This window comes from Leptodactylus fuscus, chromosome 2, assembly GCF_031893055.1.
Source record: "Leptodactylus fuscus isolate aLepFus1 chromosome 2, aLepFus1.hap2, whole genome shotgun sequence".
NCBI classification, from domain to species: Eukaryota; Metazoa; Chordata; class Amphibia; order Anura; family Leptodactylidae; genus Leptodactylus; species Leptodactylus fuscus.
This window is the reverse complement of record NC_134266.1, coordinates 86,091,567-86,114,142: the sequence shown is the minus strand read 5'-3', so window position 1 is coordinate 86,114,142 and position 22,576 is coordinate 86,091,567. Positions and strand designations below refer to the sequence as shown.

At 41.3% G+C, this 22,576-nt stretch overlaps 1 protein-coding gene across 1 annotated transcript in view; it reads left to right on the top strand.

Moving 5' to 3' along the window:
• AMPD1 (adenosine monophosphate deaminase 1) overlaps window positions 1-22,576 on the top strand; it is a 53,042-nt gene that overhangs the window by 4,446 nt on the left and 26,020 nt on the right. The window contains exons 2-6 of the mRNA XM_075264142.1: window positions 3,557-3,746; window positions 4,117-4,273; window positions 12,158-12,323; window positions 16,317-16,536; window positions 17,034-17,163. Of these exons, the coding sequence (XP_075120243.1) occupies window positions 3,557-3,746; window positions 4,117-4,273; window positions 12,158-12,323; window positions 16,317-16,536; window positions 17,034-17,163 (863 nt within the window). The remainder of the gene's footprint in view (window positions 1-3,556; window positions 3,747-4,116; window positions 4,274-12,157; window positions 12,324-16,316; window positions 16,537-17,033; window positions 17,164-22,576) is intronic.

Genomic DNA, 22,576 nt, shown 5'->3' with positions numbered 1-22,576 from the left:
CGTCACAATAGGATCAAAATGCGCCTGCAACGACTGTCGCGGCTTCCCGCTCCGGAGTAGGCCCAAATGAATGAGCCTAGCACAGAGGGTGCTGCCGCGAGGCGGACGCCGGGGCTGCACCAGCCGCGGAATCCGCCTGAAGAAAGGGCAGCTCGCTTCTTTTTTCCGTGAGCGGCAACATACCGGTCACAGAAAAAGTAAGCTAGCGGTCTACATAGACCTCTATTGTTAGGCGGCAGATTATGACGTAGATTCAGCGCCAAAATTCGCCCCCTCTTGCCCTGTGTGAACGAGCCCTTAGGATATATTCACCTTTGTCAGAAATTTGCACATCTGCTGTGTGTGATTGTACCCTACCTGCTTTTGTGCTATATGTGTACGTGTTCTGTTGCTTGTTAAAGTCCATTGGTATTGATCCACCATTTCCACTTGGCCTCAACCCTCTTAAACAAGTTATAGCATGACTTATCAGAATTCAGACCAGAACAATTTACTAACATCTCATATATTCTGACAAAACATCTCCGCTATAAGGAGGAGGAATGTATCTGTGTGAAAGTGAAAATGACAATATACAATTTTTTGCAAAAAGATGAATCCAGCATAAGGATGGGTTAGATGAATAAAATTTAACTTTTATTAAATCTTCATAAAAAATAGTAACATGCTTTTAGCAAGATCCAAATTGCATGGCTAATTTGGATCTTGCTAAAAGCACGTTACTATTTTTTATGAAGATTTAATAAAAGTTAAATTTTATTCATCTAACCCATCCTTATGCTGGATTCATCTTTTTGTGAAAAATTTGTATTTCTGCTGGTTGAAGTCCACCCGCGTTTCCGTGCATTCGGCTGGATGAAAGGGTGAGCTGGATAAACACATTATCATATATATAATATACAACAATGCTCTAACCACAGCATGTGAACAGGAAGCCCCTCTTAATATTAAACACCCATGCCACCAATGCTTCAACTTTATACTGAATGTATCCTAACTAGAGATGAGCGAACACTGTTCGGATCAGCTGATCCGAACAGCACGCACCCATAGAAATGAACGGAAGCACCTGTGACGCTGACTTTTCCGGCGGCCGGCCATTCATTTCTATGGGTGCGTGCTGTTCGGATCGGCTGATCCGAACAGTGTTTGCTCATCTCTAATCCTAACTGAGATAGCATATTACTCTGGTCATGTACGAAACTCATAGGGCTGAATAGGGCTTTCACCTGTTGGCCAAAGTTATGATGACGGCCATCGCCCAGGTGCTCAGCTGATCCTCTCTTCCCTGCCTTCAGAAAGCTTGGGAGCCACTGCTCTATGAGAATTGGAATAAATGGTAGTGCCACACAATACCACAATGGCACATGCAATATCATACATATATTTTTTTTATAGTATTAAAGTTGTTTATAAACCATAAAATATAAAGTTACTAAAATTGAAATGTGCAAAAAATAAAAAGCCTGAGAATTGGGAAGGAAGAGTAAAGGTGGTGCAGAGGTTAAAGGAATGTGCTAAGACCATAATGGCTTTAAATGAAGTAGTCAGACGCTCAACAAGATGAAAGCTGGCTCAAGTTCAGCCCTAGAGAAACTGAGACTAATGAAGCCTGGGAGGTTTATCACTAAGCTTTTGGATGGAAAGACGAAATACAGGAATAATTCTCTTGCTTTACACTTTTAATCCTTTCACAATCACAACTTTTCTTGTTCTAGAATAAAAGTGCTCTACAGATACTAGTATTAAACCTGTAGTTTGACAGACAGTTATAGAATGTAAAATACTTTGTACCGGGGAACATGGTGTAGTACTAAATAGGCCAAGATGGCTTAATGTTAATCTGGTACTTGAAGGGTATCATGATTATCACTATGAGGAACAAGCAGGATGACAAGTCATTCTTGGATAACTGTCTTAACTAGGCCATCAAGTGGGTTTTATGAGAAACGGGTCTGCTTTTCTCCCACAAACAGCGTCACTTGAGTGGGACTGATCTGCAATACCAGACTTTGCCCTTTCACAAGAGTGGTGCTCTTACAGAAAAACAAAAAACCCTGTATTCTTACCTGAACAAACTATTTCTTAATATTTCTCCTCTGTCAGAGAAATTGTTACATTGCACAGATAGGGAATACTTTCCTAAAAAGGCTGTTTATTCACATGTCAGGGTTTTCTGTGCTAGGTATTGTATTAGCTGTATTATCGGCCTTTGGACCTGACCCTATAGACATTATTGCATCTATTCACATGACTGTTCTTAATGGTCCGTGTGATTGATTTGTTACATAATAGAACATGCCATTCCCCGGCTGTGTTCATGGATCCTTCAATAGACTCAAGTCCATGAGGGATCTGTGAAAATGGATCCATAAAAATAGGTGTCCCTTGTGTCTACACTTGGAAGTGAAAAAAGGACATGCACTGAGATTTCCAGCTGAATATCAAAACCGCCAATATCAAAACCTGCAGAAACAAGTGGTAAAATTCATATTTTTGTCGCAGTTCCCCTGTTTGGATGTGAGCCTGAAATTTTCCTTATCAGAACAAACATAACACAAAATTTGGGAAAAGATGGGATTAGATTCTCTATCTTTTGCACTTAAACTGTTTTGGGATACATGTGGGAGTTAGATCATGCCGGTGATTATTATTATTCTTATTGTTTATTTATATATATATAGCACCATTAATTCCATGATGCTTCTGGGGTATTTACCAGGGTCCTTTATGAAGCACAAAAAACAAAAGAAATGCACAAAGCACATCACAAACAACATTCAGGACAATTAAATACAATATGGTATTTTTAGTTAGTGTGAACTACAGCTTAATCCTTTCATGCACTAGGTGTTTTGCACCTTGATGCCTTGTAGTGATGCTTGTATGGCATAATAACATTGGACGATGTAATTGGTGCTGGAGAGGTGGGGGAATTAAAGGGGTTGACTGAGTTTAAAGTTTACAAGAGCTGCAATAGAAGTCAATAAAATAATGAAATGTACTCCCCTTCCCCTCTATCTTCAATGACAGCCTGATGTTTGCAGCGACATCCCATTGTGTAAAGTGACTGCTATTTTATGACATCCCATATTTTGTGTATGTCGTTAATACATCAAACTCATTTGGTGCTGTTCATGTTTCTGTTTCAGAAAATTTGACACAACTTGCCAAACACGTATCCGATCAATGGCAAAGTGTTTAGAATGTGTGAACAGTGCCGAAGAAGTCTGAGTGCTGTACTGAACTCTTTTTATCTATAAAAAACAATGCCAGTATTAGTTTTCACATATATGAGAACTTACTCATATATAGAAAAATATTCTGGAATTAAACAAATCTCAATAAATTCCTGGCTGTTTTATGTTGGACTTGATGGACTTGATGGTCTTTATCCAACCTCATCTACTATGTAACTATGTAACTGTGTGGTTTTGCTGTTTTATTTGTCCAGTTCTGGTCAGTTACAACACCGTGCATCACTGGCCTCCATATTGTCATCTTTACACTTATCCAGATACTTTATGTCCTCATCATTGTTATCCTTATTCTATAGAATTGCCTTCTCCAAAAAGTCTTGCTGACATCCGAAGTCTGGCTGAGAAAGTATTTGCAACAGAAGTTCTTGATGAAGACAGCAAGGAAGAGTTATCTCCCTTTGATGTGGTTGAAAATTGCCCCATTGCACATCATGAGTTGGCAGACCACATGGCTAAGCAGGATACCAAAGAGGCCCAGGATAAAAGGTAGTTGTGCTATTGTCTACAGCAGGGGTAGGGAACCTTCGGCTCTCCAGCTGCTGTGAAACTACAACTCCCAACATGATCCATTCACTTCCATGGGAGTTCCAAGAACATCAGAGCAAGTATGCATGCTGGGACTTGTAGTTTTGCAACAGCTGGAGAGCCAAAGGTTCCCTACCCCTGGTCTACAGGGATATAACTGGGTTATCTGCCTGAATTAGAGAAAACTCTTTATGTTTACGTCCATGTCTATCTACTGCCCCAGAAAAACAACAGGTCAAACCTTCCACCATAAATATTATCCCTTCTTCTATACGTTATGTCTATGACTGTCCAAAAATACAATACAAATTATTGTATTGCTGTTTAATAGGAAGCAGCGTTTACAGCGGCTAAAGACCATTATTGCAAAAGTTCCCGATGAAGGACCAAGGCCTGTCGCTGTGGTAGTAGAAGAAGATTCAACCCCTCTATATAAAATTGTGCCGGATTTCCAAAGAGTAAAAATCACAGGAGACTTTGCATCCGGGGTAAGGGAAACAAATGTAAATAATGTATATGAGATTATGAACATAATGAATTCCAAAGTAGCACCACAACCATCCTCTGTAGAGGTCCATTTCCTTTCTGTATTCTCCTCTGCCTGGATATTACACTAGTGCCAGCCTTCTCTTCCTTTCCAATCCAATTACACATGTGAACAGTGAACTAAACCTACACAATTAAACCTTTAAGGACAAAGCCACTTTTGGCCCTAAGGCTAAGGCCCCACATAACGAGCCCCAGCAAAAAAAAGTTGCGGAAAAGATCCCGACTGATACGCATCAGGTTTTTTCTGCAACATTTTTCAAAGAAAGTCCATAGAGTGTATATCTGCATACTTACTGCCTCTATTGCACCTATATGGAAAAGGCCAGCATTTCCGTAGGTATAATGAATATGCTGTGGAATTTTTTTCTGCAATGTGTGGAAGGGATTAGCCAGAATCCTATCCATTTTGCATTTTTGCAGTGTGGGGCCCCAGCCTAAGACTTTTTTCTTAGTAAATTTCAAAAAACGACAAATTTTATTTATTAATTTTTTTATTATAAAATTTTACACCAATGTAGCTGTTTAAGGGCTTGTATTTTGTGGTGTAAGTTACATTTGTCAATGGCATTTTTTGGGATGCCTATAATTTATTTACTAAATATTATTCATTATTTCTGAGAAGGACGGACTAAAGAACACCAATTTTCTCACCGTTCTTTTCACATTATAAATTTTGCGCTGTTCACACACTATTCTTAATGTGGGCCAAATGTGATTAGATACCATTTTTAAAGATTGTAATAAAATGGAAAACGCTGGAGTTATCCTCAGGTGAAAAGATACAACTTTAATGACAAGCTGAATTTAATTAGAGAACGGAAGTTACGCAATGCATGAAGGAATTCATAAAATCAGCTTAGACTAGTTACAATACGCTCTGAGGAAGGAACAATATGGTTCCGAAACGCGTCTGCGTTTTTTTCTTTTTCACTTTTTTCTATGTTATATATCATCATTTTTTTGTGATTTTATGATGCCCAATTAAAAGTTATATTTTATATTTATCGGGGAGTTGCCGGAGGATCTTTATTTCATCCTGAAGAATTTGACCTGCGGCAGGTTCAAAGCCTGCACAAGACAGCTTGCTATGTGTTTTTTTTTCTAGCAGTGCTATAGCTTGCTAGGAACCTATATTGCTCAGGTGTTTTTCTATGTGGGATGGAGCCATAAATAGGTGAGGATGACCAGGGGCTGGATGGGGGACAATTATTGGGGTGTGCAGTGGACCTTTAAGAAGCAGAATGGGAGAGCACAAGTGAATATACTAGTAGGCTGACACATCAGGACTGAAGGACGAAGAAGGATGCCAATGACAGTGGAGAGGGGGAGGATTGGCACACCAGAGTAAGTGAGTAGCCCAGCAGCTGTGACTGCCAGGAGAAGACGGATGCCTGATGAAGGCGTTATAGTATAAAACCACCTTCAGACAACCTGCCAAGTGCTATTGGAAATGTGGCAAAGGATAACTAGTAACAGGTTATCCAAGTAAGAGAACTCAAAGTTGCATAGCATAGAGTGGCCATGTACTGTCCATAGAGTAAACACAGTTGTAAATTTCCAAGATGATAACATGCATTACATAATTAGTAATCTGAAGCTTTGTATTACCATGACCAGACTATCAATGACAAGTCTACGCTGCTCATCTAGATGGTCTCAGAGGATCTATGTCACTTGGTGTCTCCCTCCTTCACGAATCTGGCTGTGAAATGGGTATTGGTTTACAAATGGATGTCAGCTGTTGACCTGTATAAATATGATATTGCTATTTATTAAGCATACTAGAAATAGACCGCATGACTTCTAGATTATTCTGTATTGCCACCTAATGTGCACTATGACAGGCTATTACTAATGTTGTACTGAACTTTAGTAACCACTGGAAGCCATTACATAAGGGAAGATCAAATACAGTGTTGTAATGACATGATTCGGAATTGTCCTAAAAATCAATAAATTAAATAACTGAAGCTTACTCCTATTTAGGGCCCTTGTTAGGTTTTTACTTGCCATTGTCTATGAAATTTAATTACACCAGCAACACTGTCACTTTTAATGACTTTTTGTTTTTTAACAAAAACAAAAGGCCGTATAATAATTATGTGCACTGAAACCCTTTAAGGACGACGGGTAGTTTGTACATTAATACTGGGTAACTTTTTTAATATTTTCCTTCCCCATCTTCCAAAATTCAGAATTTTTTTTCTGTTGACATAGATATGTGAGGGCTTATCCTTTGTATGACAAGTTGTACTTTCTTTCTGCACCCTTTTGGGGTACATATAATGTTTTGATTAGCTTTTTTTAAAAAATGTTCGGGGTCCGTGTAAAATAATCTTACAATTCTATCTTAATTTTTTTGGAATTTTTTTTAACGACGTTAATTTTGCATTAAAAATGACATGGCTAAATTGTCTGGTTGGTCATTACAATTATGGTGATACCATATTTATATTGGCTTAATTATGTTTAATCGCTTATACAAATAAAATTTGAAAATTAACTATTTTCCTGGGGTCATGATATTTTAATGCCTATATGGAAGGGCTCTTTCTTTACAGGGCAAGTTGTACTTTTTATTGATACCAATGTTTGGTATGTATGACTTTTCAATAAGTTTTTATTGCTATTTTTTGGGAAAAGTGAGAAGACCAAAATACATCAATTTGCTCATTATGTTTTTTTTTTCTCTGCAGCATTCACTGTATGAGATAAATGACGCTATATTGTTTAGTGGGGACTTACATGCACATGAGGATACCTAACATGGTTTTTTTTTTTTTTTTCTTAAATTAACCTGTCCCATAAGGGGACTTGAACCTGGGATCTCTGAACCCCAGTGCAATGTATTGTAATACATAGTATTGCAGCACATCACACATATGCTCACTATCTGTGTAATGGGCATAGGAAGTCAGGAGGTTGTTGCTCGGCCTGCTGACTGCCATGGCGATCCCTCAGTCTCTGCGATCTTATCATGGGGCATCCGAGGGATGATAGAGGTGGGGAGATCTTGCTACTGGAATCCCTGTATGCCACAATCGGTATTGATCACAGCCAGTGTCGGACTGTGGTGTCTAGGGCCCACCAGTGGAATTGTTTCTAGGGGCCCGCCATCAGGACCCCTGCAGACCAGCGGTACCGAGACAGGGCAGCTAAAGGTAATAACATGTCGGGAGCCATGCTGCTCACCCATTATACCATGTGCAACAACACACGCTACACATGCTACACCATGGATGGCAAGTGAACAGCATGGCTCCTAGAATTGTTACCATTACTTGTAGCTGCAGTGTACTGGAAAAGCTGATCTGCAGAGGAGCAACCGATGTGGTGGGTATGAGGTGTAAAATAAAAAAATAAAAAAGCATACTCATGTCCCAGTCACACTGTTGTCCACTACCAGTGTCCATTTAGTCTTGTGCCAGCTCCTTCTTGCTGGCAGTCCTGCACCTTGTGTGACTGTAAAGACCAATTAGGTGCAGGATGAAGGAGAAATGAGGCGCCGCCATGAGACCGAGCAGACACAGGCAGGGGACAACAGGGTGCTGGGGACCAATGAGTATACTTATTTTTTTACACCGCCCTGGTGGCCGCCACAGTTATCACTACTATTTATGGACAACCTTTTTTAAAGGGATGTCAGAGCCAAATTTTTTTATGGCCACTTGACTGGTCCCCCATACAGTGGCCTTTTCACTGGTCCCCTACACTTGTAAGGAGAACTGTGATGGAGCCAATATATTGTGTGGGAGCAGTGATGGGGTTGACATTCTGTGAGGGGGACATTAAACTGTGCAATGTATATTAAAGGGGTTGTCCAAGGTTAATCTATTTTATGGCCTTTGCTCAGGATAGGCCATAAATGCCTGATCAGTAGGGGGCTGACACATGGCCCCATCAGCTGTACAGAGCCACTTCTGGCCCCTGTCCTGTACACAATGCACGCCTGGAAGCAGAAAGTGCCATCTGCTATTTAGTCGCCCAGCACCTTCACTGCAGCTCAGCTCCTACACTGACTTCATTAAGTGCCGAGATGCAGTGACGGGGCCGGCTGATATACAGTAGACTGAGCTTTCTGTTTCTTGCCCCGTTTTATGTACAGGACTGGTGCCAGAAGTGACTCTGTACAGCTGATCGGTCCAAGGGCTGGGTATCGGCCCTGTACAGATCAGGTATCTCTGGCCTATCCTGAGAATAAACCATAAATTATGCCTGGACGACCCCTTTAATATAACCCCTATAACGCGCGGCACTTTAAAGAGGTTGTCCAGTATATATATTTTTCTTTTTTTATAATTAGTCAGGGGGAGGTGAACCCATCCCAGCCACCCCAAAACATACTAAACATACTTGCCTATCCCCAGTGCTCCAGTGTCTTCCTAGCAGGATATGATCCTGCAGCTCTGCTGTCTTCTTGAAATCCTCACAGGCTTTGACGCCCCAGGTCTCTCCCCTTAGGCTGCTGATTGGCCTCATGGGTCACGTGACGTCACAGGTAGTCACATGCAGAGGGAACTTCAGCTGGAAGAAAGGAGAGCTGGATGACCGAACCGCGCTGAGAAACACTGGGGACAGGAGAGAAAGTATAGGGTTTTTTTTTTTCCACCTATAATTAAAAAAAAATGTTATCCTGCACACCCCCTTTAATGTTCCCCAGGCTATTGGTTTCCATCACTGCACTCCCATGGTTTAATGTCCCTCTTAAAGAGGACCTTTCATCACTTGGGGTACATGCAGTTTTATATACCGCTAGAAAGCCGACTGTTGGCTTTCAAGATCAGTGCCCTGGGTGAGGAGCTATCGGTGTCGGTACCGTCAGGGGTGAACCATGGTTTTCTGCTGCCTGAAGCAGACGTCAGATAGCCGCATCCACCCCCCCCCCCGGAGGAGGGGGTGGGGTGGAGGGGGCGGGACCGAGCGGAGGGGGCGGGGCCAAGCCGAGCGATCATCTTTAGCAGGCAGAGAGCAGGCATGGAGAGGACCTGCTCTCTGCCTGAGCGTGAGGGGCGGCCGCTGGAGCAGCGCTGCTCCAGCAACCTCCCCAATCCACCGCTCAATGACGGTGACCCTAAGCCAGTCCAGGACAGCTTGTCCTGGACTGGCTTAGGTCAGCAAAAATGCCACCCTCCCTGGGGCCCTGGCATAGTGCCGCCTGAAGCGGCCGCTTCAGGTCGCCTCATGGGAGGTGCAGCACTGGGTACCGTAGCTCTTCACAGTCAGAAGGGCGTTCATGACAGTCAGTCAGGAACGTCCTTCTTCACAGCAGTGCCTATAGCGCTGTGCTGTGAGAGAAGGGAGGAACGCCCCCTCCTTCTCCTGATAATACTCGTCTATGGATGAGCACTATCAGGAGGAGAGGGGGACGTTCCTCTCCACTCTCACAGCACAGCGCTATAGGCACTGCTGTGAAGAAGGACGTACCTGACTGAGTGTCATGAACGCCCTTCTGACTGTGAAGAGCTTAGGTACCGGCACCAATAGCTCTTCACCAGGGCACAGATCGTGAAAGCCGACAGTCGACAGTGCGCTGAATTCAGCACACTGCTGGCTTTCTAGCGGTATATAAAACCGCATGTGCCCCAACCCATGAAAGGTCCTCTTTAATTTCATCCCCATTTTAAGTGCCCTCTTTCATCTGCCCCCTGTTAAATGCCCCCCTCCATCTCTGCCCCACGTTTCATGTCCCCCCTTCATATCTGCCCCCAGTTTCATCCCCCCTTCAGTATTATATGCTTCACATTGGCCCCTCACACAGTATTAAATGCTCCATTTTGGGCCCCGAAACAGTATTATATGTTCCACTTTGGGCCCAAATACACAGTATTATATGAACAACAGTAGGGCCCCCACACACACAGTATTATATGCACCACAGTAAGGCCCCCAGACTCAGTATTATATCCACCACAGTAGAGCCCCCACACTCAGTATTATATGAACAACAGTAGGGCCCCCCACACACAGTATTATATGCACCACAGTAAGGCCCCCAGACTCAGTATTATATGCACCACAGTAGACCCCCACACAGTATCCCACTCAGCATCATATTCATCACAGTAGGGCCCCCACACCCCGAGAATTATACTTACCTGAAGTTTCACATGACACATCCCATGAAGAGCAGCCGTGCATCCTCCTCCATGTTCTGGCCGCAAGCGCTGATGACGTCAGTCACTGGCAGGCGCTGCGTCGGGGCAGAGGTCACTCTGCAGTCAGTGCAGGCCGCGTTCCGTGATCACAGCTTGCACTGACAGCTTTCAGCGGTATGTGCATTTGCACATACCGCTGAAAGCAACAATCGCTAACTAACGAGGAATCCAGTACAGAATTCCCCATTAGTAAGTGATATAGGCACGTGGGAGGTATGCAGATGCATTGGTCAGGTGCCCAGCCCCTGACCATCCTGATCGGGGACCCTTCCAATGCATCTGCATTGAAAATATGCGCACTAGTAGTCAGGACTCGGGGCCCACCGGGGGATTCACCAGTTCCCTGGTGGGCCAGTCCGACCCTGATCACAGGGTAAATCTGTTGAAGTATCTTCCAACTCCAGCAGTTAGTCCAGAGAACCAAGCTCTTCTGTCAAGCAGTGCGAGTCTCAGAAGACTTATCCTTGGGATATAAGAACATGGGCACAGGTCTGAAAGTTCTTGATATAGGATATAAACATGCAGTTTAGAATATGTAGGAAAGACATAGGGCCTGATCAACCAAAGCGTCAGTGTCCTGCACCTGCTTCTTAGTCATCTTATCCCACTGTTTATCTTTGTCAAAATCAAGCACCCATTCTACGTGTTGTGTTCACGGCTCTGAGAACCATAAGGTACTGTGGCTGGTTTAATAACGGTTTTGTTGCAGAATGTAACAAAACCCAAATCAATAAAAATTCACAAGGGCTCTTATCTTTCACATATGTTCTATTCATGTATGTATGGCATAAAACAATATTTTATAGAATATAGAGACATGTATACACTGACTTTTCAATACAAACTGTATGCACACTAATACATGATAATCTTTACAACTGTGCAACAGTGCCTCCTAGTGTTTAAAGATATTAAAGGCACAACATAATACTGCAGGATTTACAAAGTAGTAACTGTATTTTGTACTGTCAAGATTAAAAAGGTAAGTAATATAAAATTTTAAGAGTTTGTTGTTAGTTACTAAAAAAATATATTGTTTCTAATCTTGTCAGATCATCTATAGTGATATATAACCCTTCACGGTATGTCTTCACACAATTAACCAATATGGCAATATGTTTTACTACTTGGACTAAACTATCTTAATATTGTTAGACATGTGACATGTAATTTCTAAAACCTGGCAAATTCCCATAATTAAAACATAGGGGCAGATCTGTCCATATATACATTCGTTTTTTTGACAGTAAACATGACTGCCACTAAATTTTCATGGCCGATTGTTGGATAAAACGGCAGAAACTAGAAATTTCGGGTGACAAGAGTTGAATGTGTATAGCCAGCTTTTGACAAGGCAGTTTTTTTAAGATGTGCTAGATTTATCACAGTCACTTATGCTGGATGATAAATTTGGGGCATCTGGTCTAAGCTTATATCACCGATTAGTTGACTTAATTGTATGGAAAACGCCAGTATTTCCATAGGTATAATTGACATGCTGCAATTTACATAAACACAATGGTTTTTGAAATCGCAGTATGTCCGCTGTGGATTATTTTCTGCAATGTGTTGATGGGATAAGCAAAATCGCAAAGTCTACGCTACATGGAACCCCATAAATGATGAAATTGTACTTTTAATGTATCTACCATCTATTCTGTATCTCAGGTGTCTATAGATGACTTTGAGCTAGCTGGAAAGGGTCTATTTCGGGCCCTGGCCATAAGAGAAAAGTACATGAGAGCATCATACCAGCAATTTCCAAGAACTGTATCACAATATCTCTGTGAAATTGAAGGTACAACCTGGAAGGAGCAAGATGAGGTACACCCAGGTACGAGAAAATCGGCTTATAAAATGGTAATATATTTCATGTGAGTGTAAAATGACAATTTTGAACAATAAATGCCTAATCATATAGATTATATTGAAGTTCTTTTTCACCTCTACTTTATTAGGTTGCCCTAGTAGTGGATTAAACTTGCAAGCTTGGTCTTTTACTATCACATACTTTTACTGCAGGTTCTACTTTTTTGACTCAAGCTTTATTAACACCTATTGCTTTAACGGGGTTTCCTATGTTTTCACATATTATGAGAACTGCTTTTTTAGCAAGCATCAATGTCTTAAGAAGATCACATTCCCAGTAGCTGTAGAGCAGGCACTCGATTTTTAACCTTTTCACTGCCAAGGGTCTCTGGAAATTTTGCACCTCCAGTACCCAGAGCAATTTTCACAGTTTTGAGATGGACAAATCAAACCTAAATTGCAATATTAAAAAAGCATCCAACACCCCCATACCTATATATTTTCTTAAAGTAGACACCTGCAGCATTGTCAGAATGCCACTTGTTACAGTATACGAACAGGCACCTTCATGCAATTTTGATTTAAAGTGAATGTTTTATGAAAAAATGCAAATAAATGTATATTAGTTGTTAAAAGCGGAAACCAAAATAAAAAATTAAATGCACCAACCTCCTAAAAATTAAGAGTTCAACATGTGCAGAGTTCATACATATCACTATGGCCTGAACCCGCATGCATGTGTCTTCAGAAAATCGCTAGAACTGGAAGGAACAAAAATCTGCTTTGAAGCTGGAAATGTTAAAAAAGTATCATCCTATAAAATGTAGGGATTACACACCATGAAAAGTAAGTGAACCCCTAAACCCTATATATTTTTTGAAAGTAGACAACCTGAAGATTACAAATATCTTAATGGGTCATCGATAGCCACATCCACCTTCATGCAACTTTGCGACCAACACAAATAGTTTTTTGAAAAAATACGCTAAAACACATATTTGCACCTAAAACTCATGTTCAATCTCAGATTCATATACATAATACTTTTAAAATAATAGCTTATGGTGTATACAATGTGTATATATACTATATGTACCGCAAACATCAACTACAACAAGAGTTCGGACTCCCAAAAACACGAATACAGAAGGCAAGCAGGATTTTGCTGTTGTTCACTAATATGTTAAAAAGCTATACTGCACCTACCAAACTGTGACTGTGATACCAAAATCTAACTTTTTTCAGAGTACACAGCATACCGTATATAAAAACACAATTTAATAGTTTATATATACAAGCACCTTCATTCAAGTTTGCGGCAAACAGAGATTGCTAGCAAAAATTGCGCAAAAATTCAAATTTGCCACTAAAGTGCGGCTCACGAAATCCCTTTCTGCAAACATAATGTACTGTACATAAAACTGCAATATGTGAGGAGTTCATACATACCACACATGTATATATTTACAGGGGTGGGTGTTAAAGAATCGCCAAAATCGCAGAAATGCGCCCTCCCATTTTGTGCATGCAAATTAAATAGGACTTTACATAAAAATGTTATTTTCCATCCCCCTATAAAAAATTTTTAGCCAACTATACATTCATCTCTAGTGATAATCGTTATTACTATTATTTTAGTGTGTAACGGATATCACTAGAGATGTATTTTACTGTAGAAAGCTCAGTTATAGACAGGACAGGGATTGGGTGAAATGTAAACTTTATTTGCGACTTTATGTATATGTTGAGTAAGTGTTTGGTGCAATTTTTTTTTTCTGGCGCTGCGACCTGGACAATGGTAAACGTCTGGGTCACAGCGCCAATAAACTTCCTGGTTATGTTCAGGAGGTATAACATAAGAATACCCCACTAGTAAAGCTCAGGGGGGAATTACATTATAACTGTATGTGACAATCAGACACTAATGTATAGTATACTCTCTGATTGGCAGGAGAAGGGTTAATAGGGACAATAGAGTCCCTGCCACCACCCTCCTGCTGTCACATACAAGTTATGCAGAGAGTCAGATTGTTTCTCTCTCTCTCTCTCTCTCTCTCTCTCTCTGCTGAACTGCTCGTGTCCATGTTCCTTTCTTGTTAAAGATCGCAAATTGCTTGCTTAGACAGGAGGGGGGGGGGGACATTTTGGAGCTCTATATCTTTGGACTGCATCAACATATCTTGATGCTTTCAATTGCATTTTAAAGAGGAGAATCGCATCTTTAAAATGATATCAAGAACTCGATGATTGGATGTACAGTTTTGGAGCAATTCACTGTTGAAACGCTGTCAGGAATTGAGATCTGCAGTTGGATCTCAATGCCAGATAGTGTTTTCAACAGTGAATCACTCCAAAACTGTAAGTAAAATCATCAAGTTCCTGGTATCATTTTAAAAATGAGAGTCTCTTCTTTAAAAAGCATTTTAAAGCATCAAGATATGTTGATGCAGTCCAGAGATATCGGCATTAGTAGGGAAGACGTAGTAACTAAGTCCTCCGCTACTGAAGTGCCACCTTGGGAGCACGTATAGCTACGTGCCTGGCAATTAAAGGGTTAAAGCATGCTTCAAGAATGATAGATGCATGCAACTATTTACCTGTACCTATTGCATACATTTGCCAATGACCTCATGCAATGTTTTACAGTATCTATTGAAACAATTATTGCTAACATATTGGCCAAATGTAAGGCAGAAGGACACTTTTTGAAACATAATTTGAGTGTAAAAGGGTTTATTTGAGGACACACAACCTCAAACTATATGCCCTATTATGGCATTAAAGGGTCTCTCTCATTGGCAAAAGTAATTTTTAGAGAAGCACATCCTTGCATAGGCTTTAAAAAGGCTATTCTACACCTACCTTTTGTATGTAAATTGCCTCAATGGTTTTTGAATGAGCCCGTTTTTATTGCTAATTAGCCTCTTAGTGCACCCCAGAAGTCTCATCATGCACCCTCTGCCTATTCTTTCCTATGTATGTGTACAGCACAGGCTGCTGCTGACTTCCTGCTTCCTTTTTGCACACACAGATAGGAGAGAATAGCAGAGACGAGTGCTGCTGGGAACTTCCTGTGCTGGCTGGAAGCTAATTAGCATATGAATAAAAACGGGCTCATTCAAAAACCACTGAGGTGATTTACATACAAATGGTAGGTGTGAAATAGCCTTTCTAAAGGCTATGCATGTATGTGATTAGTTAAAAATGACTTTTGCCAATGATAGAGCCTCTTTAAGATACTACTGACACTCTACCATCTACCATCAGAGAGACTCCCAGCTCATTTGAATCTATATTGGTGGCTTCCTGCATGACATGGATGACCATGCATTTGAGTGGCAGCTGTGTGGTGCTGCATTACCTCTGCAGTTGATGCAATGTTTGTCTAGATTCACCTTTCCTGGCAATAACAGCAGATGAAGGGGGTAAGACAAGTCATTCCCATTGAGACTGATACTATTGGCGTACAAGTTTGGAGATGCTTTTGGCATACGGGTTAAATGTATATCCCACACATGATATGAACAGAGTTATAGACAATATGTGACTGTTGATTTGTAGGGCAGGTACACTGTAACATAGAGGTTTAGTACTATTAAAATAATGAAACAGGCTGTTATGGCTGCAGGTTTAGAACTAATAAGTTTACAGTCTAATGTCATGGTTTCTTTTATGCTATTTTAATATAAAAAACCCAAAACCCCAAATCTCCCCAGTAGGATTTAAAGGAAAATAAAATACTCTATGATGTTGTTAATATTAGGATTTCATAGATTTACTACATTGTAATATCCTGTCCTTACAGTCTTGATTGTGGGGTCATTCTCACTTGGGATTCCAAGAAATAAGTAACGTATATATAGTAAATGGTACATACGTTTTTTTGGGGGTGTCTGGTTTCTAATAACTAGATCTGTATGGAAAGAGCCAAACAGGTAGTATATGTTCACTTTATTTTCCCTAATTCTGGTGACTAGTATAAATCTTGTGTTAATGTTTTTTTTTTTTTTAAATTCAGCCTTTACGTCTCCAATTGCAAAAGGAGAGGACCCTTTCAGGATGGATAATCTACCTGCTGATCTCGGATATAAACTACAGATCAAAGATGGTGTGATTTTCGTCTACCCAGATGATGATGCTCTGGCAAAAGACAAACCAAAAGATCTCAACTACCCAGATGTTCATGCTTTTGTAGATGATATGAACTTCTTAATAACACTTATTGCACAAGGTCCTGTGTAAGTATAACCAGCCCAAGTCATAAGGAGGGAATACAGTTGGGTACCTGCCCTTAGTTGGGTTTCCCCATTTTAGCAACACATCCCCTATCCACAAGATGCAATTTTTTTTGGGCCCCCACCAATCATGATAATGGTGGTGTTTTCTTCCCTATAGAAAAAAGAATTGGGAATGGACAAGCACTCCCCTGTTCATTTAAATGAGTCTCCCAAAGTACAGCATTCAGCTATCTATTGTGGGCCCCTTGAAATGAATGCTGCAGGGGTACATTCCAAATGGGGAATAAAACACTCTCACCATTGTAATTAATGGGAACCCCAGCAATCAGATTCCCACCAATCTGCAACTTATCCCCTATTCTGTGGACCCTAGCCAGACTCTACATAGTTTACATGACTGTTTAATGTATTTCTGTAAGACCCCAGAACACATAGAACAAACACTATAGGGTTCTGGCCTGAAGAGCTTACAATGTAGGCATTTTTTATGTTTGCAGTAAGACTTATACTCATCGGCGGCTGAAGTTTCTATCATCTAAATATAAGGTCCATGAAATGCTAAATGAGCTGGAAGAAATGAAAGAGTTAAAAAACAATCCCCATAGAGATTTTTACAACTGCAGAAAGGTAACATGTTGTCTCTATGTTTCTAAGGCTTTTGAAAGTATTGTCTCCTGCAATTTGTACTATATTTCCCTACGAGCACTATTATTGTATACTATTAAATGATAATACAGCAATGTGCATGCTGCCATAGAAAACCATTTCTTATATATTTAAGGCCTGACAAGACACTGCCTTTATTCTTCTTATCATAAACAAAATAGTATGAACTATATAAGAACTTTGTAATATTTCTTCTTAAAGAAATATCTTTCCTTCTCCACTTATTAGGCTGCTCTCCTCTTCCTTGTTTTCACTCAGACTGTTTTTCTATATAGAATCCATCTCAGTACTCAGTGCACACACAGAAGTCTATGGAGATGGGCGGAGTGAGTGGTACAGTCTTATTTCGAGTGAGTGTCAAAATGACACTCACAGAGAGCAGAATTCAGCAGTTGAAGTTATTTGTCTCTTTTCCAGCAATCTTCTCCCCCTTCACATTTCATAGACTTCTGTGTGAAAAGTAAGTCAATAAATCTTTAATAAGATATATTACAAAGTTTCTTATATTTACCTGCACTATTCATGTATGAAATGCTCTTATACAATTGGAGGTACGCAATAAGGGAGCCTTCACACGGAGTTACACTGCGATCATTCTGATCGTAAAAACATGTTCAGAATGAGCGCGTAAAAAGCAGCTCCCATTGACTTGAATGGGAGCCGGCATACGTGCGCTCCCCATTGAAATCAATGGGAGGCTTTTTTCCCTATTGCTTTCAATGTGATACGCGCGTAATACATTCAAAGCAATAGGGAAAAAAGCCTCCCATTGATTTCAATGGGGAGCGCACGTATGCCGGCTCCCATTCAAGTCAATGGGAGCTGCTTTTTATACGCTCATTCTGAACATGTTTTTACGATCAGAATGATCGCAGTGTAACTCCGTGTGAAGGCTCCCTAAGACTGAGTTAACACTATAGCCATCCTTTATTTTGAAGACATTGTTGCAGCTTTAGCCCAAGATTTTCTTCAATTCACCTAATTACTTCAGCAGAATTAAAGGTGAACTCATAAAGTGATACCAGGATTTTTGATGTTATAGATGTAAGAGATTAGTCCTTATTACACCAAAATACGAAAGAGAATGAAAGCAGATCATACTGTGTAAGCGGCCATATTTCCTGTGGCCGGTAGGCATGCAATCGGCTTTGTCCGAGGCCTAGAAGTTTGAAGCCAGCCCCGGAGGAAGATGCGTGAAGAGGACGTTCCTGAAGAAAATGGAGGCGGCGCTGGAGAGTTTTCTCGCAGCATTGGGGATGCCCCCAGTGCTGTTTGATGGCTTGGGCCTGCCCCCAGTGTTGCGAGAGAACTCATTTGCATACCGTCGAAAACCGTGATTTATACCGAATGGTGGCACCGAGAAGACATCTAAAGGTAGGAGAAAAATAGCCTTTCTTAAGGCTATTCCGAAGTTCTAGTGAGAAAAAATTTAGTTTTAATGATATAATTCCTTTAATCCAGGAAGGCATTCTCTCTTTAGACAAGCGGGGAACACTTTGTCCCTCTTGGCAAGAATACTACTTAGGTTCAGGCATCACCATGTTTTGTCTGTTTTGGCTCTGAAAAAAGATGTCAGATTTCAGATGTCCTGCTTTAGATGTTACATTTTTATAGTCCACACTATTCAAGTTGACAAAAAATAAAAACCGAAGCGCATACACTTTTTTACACTGTACTGTATACTTTGAACCCACCCTATGTAATTTTTTTGTGCCCGTGTTGGAAAACTGCAAACTCCAAAATCTTCCTCACATGAAAATTTAGGACTTGCTGAATGTGGATTTACTATTGATATAATCCATAAAATCAGTTCCGGAATAATATCTGACACTCAATAAAATTTAAACAACACCTGGAAAGGTGTGAAAACCACAACTGAATATACAAATGTCTCACCACTGACACTGCTAAAACACTACTCCAGACTATAATTTATTTCTAAGGACACATCGAACAGACTGCTCTGCTTGAATACATAATGGCGAACCTATGGCACAGGTGCAAGAGGTGGCACTTAGAGCCCTCTCTATGGGCACTCATCTGTAGAACAGATTATATTGTGTGGGGGCCACTGTGGAACAAATTGTACTGTGTGGGGGCCACTTTGCAGCAGATTATACTGTGTGCGGACCTTTGTGGAGCAGATTGTACTGTGTGGGGGTCACTGTGGCGCAAACTGGACTGAGTGGGGCTCTTCACTATTTATATCACACAGTACCTGTTTTATAGCAGAAATGATTAGAGATGAGCGAACAGTGTTCTATCGAACACATGTTCGATCGGATATCAGGGTGTTCGCCATGTTCGAATCGAATCGAACACCACGTGGTAAAGTGCGCCAAAATTCGATTCCCCTCCCACCTTCCCTGGCGCCTTTTTTGCACCAATAACAGCGCAGGGGAGGTGGGACAGGAACTACGACACTGGGGGCATTGAAAAAAATTGGAAAAAGTCATTGGCTGCCGAAATCAGGTGACCTCCATTTTAGACGAATAGTGGATTTCAAATCCGGGTCATATGAGAATGTGAACTTTGTGACTATGAGACAGGGATAGCTGTACAGGCAGGGATAGCTAGGGATAACCTTTATTTAGGGGGGAATGTTATTAAAAATAACTTTTTGGGGCTCTATCGGGTGTGTAATTGTGATTTTTGTGAGATAAACTTTTTCCCATAGGGATGCATTGGCCAGCGCTGATTGGCCGAATTCCGTACTCTGGCCAATCAGTGCTGGCCAATGCATTCTATTAGCTTGATGAAGCAGAGTGTGCACAAGGGTTCAAGCGCACCCTCGGCTCTGATGTAGCAGAGCCGAGGCTGCACAAGGGTTCAAGCGCACCCTCGGCTCTGATGTAGGAGAGCCGAGGGTGCACTTGAACCCTTGTGCACCCTCAGCTCTGCTACATCAGAGCCGAGGGTGCGCTTGAACCCTTGTGCACACTCTGCTTCATCAAGCTAATAGAATGCATTGGCCAGCGCTGATTGGCCAATGTATTCTATTAGCCTGATGAAGTAGAGCTGAATGTGTGTGCTAAGCATAGGAATGCATTGGCCAGCCTTCGGCCAATCAGCGCTGGCTCTGCCGGAGGAGGCGAAGTCTAAGGTCGGACCTGAATGGAGACTGGTGTGGAGCTATCTTAGACTCCGCCTCCTCCAGCAGAGCCAGCGCTGATTGGTCGAGTTCCGTACTCTGGCCAATCAGCACTGGCCAATGCATTTCTATGGGGAAAAGTTAGCTTGCGAAAATCGCAAACTGACAGGGATTTCCATGAAATAAAGTGACTTTTATGCCCCCAGACATGCTTCCCCTGCTGTCCCAGTGTCATTCCAGGGTGTTGGTATCATTTCCTGGGGTGTCATAGTGGACTTGGTGACCCTCCAGACACGAATTTGGGTTTCCCCCTTAACGAGTTTATGTTCCCCATAGACTATAATGGGGTTCGAAACCCATTCGAACACTCGAACAGTGAGCGGCTGTTCGAATCGAATTTCGAACCTCGAACATTTTAGTGTTCGCTCATCTCTAGAAATGATATAATTACAGGTCATAGTCATAATAACATTGCATGGTCACTGTAAAACAGATCTGTACAATGTAAATTGTGAACATTAATTGTTCAAAGTTATACCAAATGCAGTACAAAGTTGTTTTTATTATTGAAAGCTCTGTAAAACCCCATTCACACGACCATATTTTGTGGGTCCATAACTGTCCACAATTGTGGATCCTCACAGTATAAGGGTGCATTCACACGATGTCTTTTGGCTCGTAATTTGGCACGTAGACGCCGCGGGAGCTTTTGCTGGCCGTATACGCTCCCATTGATTTCAATGGGAGCGTGGATTGTATACGCAGCGTTATTTTGCGGCCGTGATTTTGCGGCCGCAAAATCACGGCCGCAAAATGGCGCTGCGTATACGATCCACGCTCCTATTGAAATCAATGGGAAATAGTGCCGCGTATACGATCCACGCTCCTATTGAAATCAATGGAAGCGTATACGGCCCGCAAAAGCTCCCGCGGCGTCTACGTGCCAGATTATGTGCCAAAAGACATTGTGTGAATGCATCCTTAAGGTTAAATTGCTGTGTTGGCACTTTGTGATAAATTTGAGGGTTTGGGGTTGCAGTTTGGGTACTCTGTCTCTAAAAGGTTCGCCATCACTGTACAAGACTGATCTCTTTATCCAATAGTTATATTAATCCCTGTGCCCTTGCTTATTATACTGGTTACCTCTTTGTTGCTACATGGCTTTCTACAATGCTCCATCTACACTCTTTCCTTCAACCTACTTGGACTCCTTACTCAGCCAATGACCTACAAATTTCAACCTTCCTATTTCAGTTTCTTCAGCCCATGAGCAGGACTTCTTCAATGCTACACTCATTTTATGGAATGTACTGCCCAGTCCATAAGACTGACTCCCAAATAACATTATAGTAAATGTGCCTTAAAAATTCACTTTTTTTTTTTTTTTTAAGAAGACCTGTGTCACCTATGTCTATGGCCTATACACAATGTAGTACCAGGTCTGTACAGTTTTATTTATCAACACCATGTTGGTGCTATGTTATTATTCTAACTAAATGTATGCCTATGTGAGTACACTGGTGATCGGCTGCTTTCACCAGAAGAAGCTCCTGCAGTGACAGCAAATTTCTGTTGCGGTAGCTGCCAGATTCTAAGATGGCTTGGCAACAGCAAAACCCCTGTTGAATATTTATGGTAGGCATTTTTAGTAAGAAGCACATTTATTTATTACTTAGGGGGCGTTCACACTACTGTCATTGTCCGATAGGTAGTGTCCGCTGCTAGTGTCTGTTCAAAATCTCGCACGGACATTAGCAGCGAACAATAGCTGTGTCTGTGACACTTTTCATTCATTTAAATGGCGATCTGGTGCGTTCTTTTGCACTCCGTGCCTGTCCTTAACTGTCCGTTTGTAAAGATGTCTGACTTTTCAAGCGGACAGAAAAAACCTACATGTCGGGTTTTGCTGTCCGCTTGAAAAGTCGGACATCTTTACAAATGGACAGTTAAGGACAGGCACGGAGTGTAAAACAACGCACCCGATCACCAGTTAAATGAATGAAAAGTGTCACGGACACAGCTAGTGTCCGCTGCTAATGTCTGTGTGAGATTTTGAACGGACACTACGAGTGGACACTACCTGTCGGACTATGACAGTAGTGTGAAAACTCCCTTATTTCTCTTACTTTATATAGCACCAGGGCTTTACAGTCATTACCATCACTCACTATCCCAAGTCGGTCTCACAATGTATATTTCTTATCAGTATATCTTTTGAATGTGGGAAGAAACCACCAGTACACAGAGTAAACCCATGGAAACACACGAAGAACATGCAAATTC